Source organism: Poecilia reticulata, linkage group LG18 (genome assembly GCF_000633615.1).
Source record: "Poecilia reticulata strain Guanapo linkage group LG18, Guppy_female_1.0+MT, whole genome shotgun sequence".
Taxonomy (NCBI): domain Eukaryota; kingdom Metazoa; phylum Chordata; class Actinopteri; order Cyprinodontiformes; family Poeciliidae; genus Poecilia; species Poecilia reticulata.
Genome location: NC_024348.1, coordinates 13,805,112 through 13,807,169, shown reverse-complemented (window position 1 = coordinate 13,807,169; position 2,058 = coordinate 13,805,112). Strand labels below are relative to the sequence as shown.

The following is a 2,058-nucleotide window of genomic DNA, read 5'->3' as shown; positions in this document are numbered from 1 at the left end:
AGAAACACAGATACAAACATTGTTACCTGAGACAAGAAGACAGAGAAATATCAAGGACGTCCTTGGAGAAAGAGCTGGTGCAGAAGTCAAATAAATCAGCTTTTCCTGAATTGTTTCCCTTGTGCACAAACTTTTATACCTGTAGGCGTGTTTTCCTCTTAAATGATGACGTTAATCGTTATGATTAACACTAAAACTGTTTATTTCATATAGAAGAAAGTTATAAAAACTAAAACAGACAAATAACTGTGATGATAAAAAAGGTTGTTCAACAACCAGATTATTTTTTAACGCTCAGGAAGGAGATTCGATTCTTCTCCAGTGGACAACAGAGAGATATCAGCTGCAATAGTCATGATTATTAAAGTAACAAGTAACAAAAAGCCATAGATCCCAATTTCAGAAAATGCATCACTCAGCAGAAGTACAGAGTGTGTCCCAAATTTAAATCACCCCGTCCTGTGGAGGAGAACATTTATGCTTGTGTGCAGCCCTCGTCTGGTCAGTTCATCCTGAATCTGGTAAAAAATAAACACAAATACAAATAGTTTCATCAGTTCCCCATAAAGAGAACGATCAGTGTTTGTCTCAGACGCTAGAAACAAAACCAAACTAAAAATCTGAGTGGAACCAAAGGAAGGAAAACTGGTCTTTAGTTGGCAGTAAACTGGTAAAAGCAGCAGGAACAACAGAGTCGCTGACCTGTTTGACCAGAGCATCGTAATCGTTCTCCAGAGATAAGGAAGTTGAGATCCGTCCTCTGAGAGCCACAACATAATCTGGAGACACAGAAGTTTGAGTCGTTGTAATTAGAGGAGCCGAGTTTGACAGAGGGAAGGTTGGGTTGGTGTAAATGTAGTTATTACGATGAGAGGAGAGAGGATCCTTAACTTAAATGTTGAACTGACCTCCACAACTTGAACTATTACATTTTGAACTTGAAATTTCAAGGTTTACAGTAGAGACCCAGATTTTTCTAAGAAACTCCAAATAATGTGCAGAAAATCTGCCATATTTTTTCATAGCGCATGTCTAAAATGCAACTTGGGTTTGTAAAAGTGCTGCTTGGCTTTCTGTTGTCCAAAGCAGTCAATCCAGAAACACCTTTCATTTAAACTGACTCTACCCCTAGAGGCTAGACCAGGAAGACTGTAGACGTTAGTGCCTGCTGTAGCGCCAAGATTCTTCCAATGTGTCTATTAATATATGGTAAAGTATATTTGATGGTTAACTATAAAAATAGGCAGCTATAAGGAGTCAAGTCTCAGTTCGTCTCTTAGGACGCGGTTCTGGTCTCTAAATGTTGTGAATACTGGAGGTTCGCTGTAATAAATAAAGATTGGACCCATTGGTGTCGTGAATCAAGTGAACTAACTAAAGTAACTAAATCCTTGTTAAATTAGCAGAAAATCCAACTATTTGTACTTTTTTTTGTACTGCAAATCTACAATTTAAAAATATGCAGTTTTGGTACGTAGCTGCAATGCTAGCAATGCTACATGACTCACTATTGACTAGCGTTCAAATCAGCCAATCAGCAACAATCTTCTTGTTGCTGATCCATAAAATCCTTGAATCCATGAATCATTGATGCTGATTGGCTGAACCCCAACAGTGAACACCAGGAAGGCTGTGTATGTCGGCTTCTGCATAGAGTTGAAGCAGTTTCCATTGAGTGCATCCATCCATCTATCCAACCAACCAACCAACCAACCAACCAACCAACCATTCAACCAACCAACGATCCAACAAACCAACGATCCAAACAAACAAACAAACAAACAAACAAACAAACAAACAAACAAACAAACAAACAAACAAACCATCCAACCATCCACTCCAGAGTGAGCGTCTCTGATAGGGACTGATTGGTTGGTTATAGTTGATATCGTTTGAGTTGTAATAAAGTCTTTTGTTGTTGTTGTTTTAGACAACATGGATTCAATTCCAGCTGATCAGATTTGGAAATAACCAACAAAATATACTGCTCAAAAAAATAAAGGGAACACTTAAACAACACAATATAACTCCAAGTAAATCAAACTTCTGTGAAATCAA

At 38.0% G+C, this 2,058-nt stretch overlaps 1 protein-coding gene across 1 annotated transcript in view; it reads right to left on the bottom strand.

Annotated features, from left to right (window-relative positions):
• Window positions 1-72: 72 nt before the first annotated feature.
• LOC103480621 (uncharacterized) overlaps window positions 73-2,058 on the bottom strand; it is an 18,871-nt gene continuing 16,885 nt past the window's right edge. The window contains exons 8-9 of the mRNA XM_008435646.2: window positions 703-779; window positions 73-518 (exon numbers count right to left, since the gene is read on the bottom strand). Coding sequence (XP_008433868.2) covers window positions 450-518; window positions 703-779 — 146 coding nt within the window. The 3' untranslated portion in view covers window positions 73-449. The remainder of the gene's footprint in view (window positions 519-702; window positions 780-2,058) is intronic.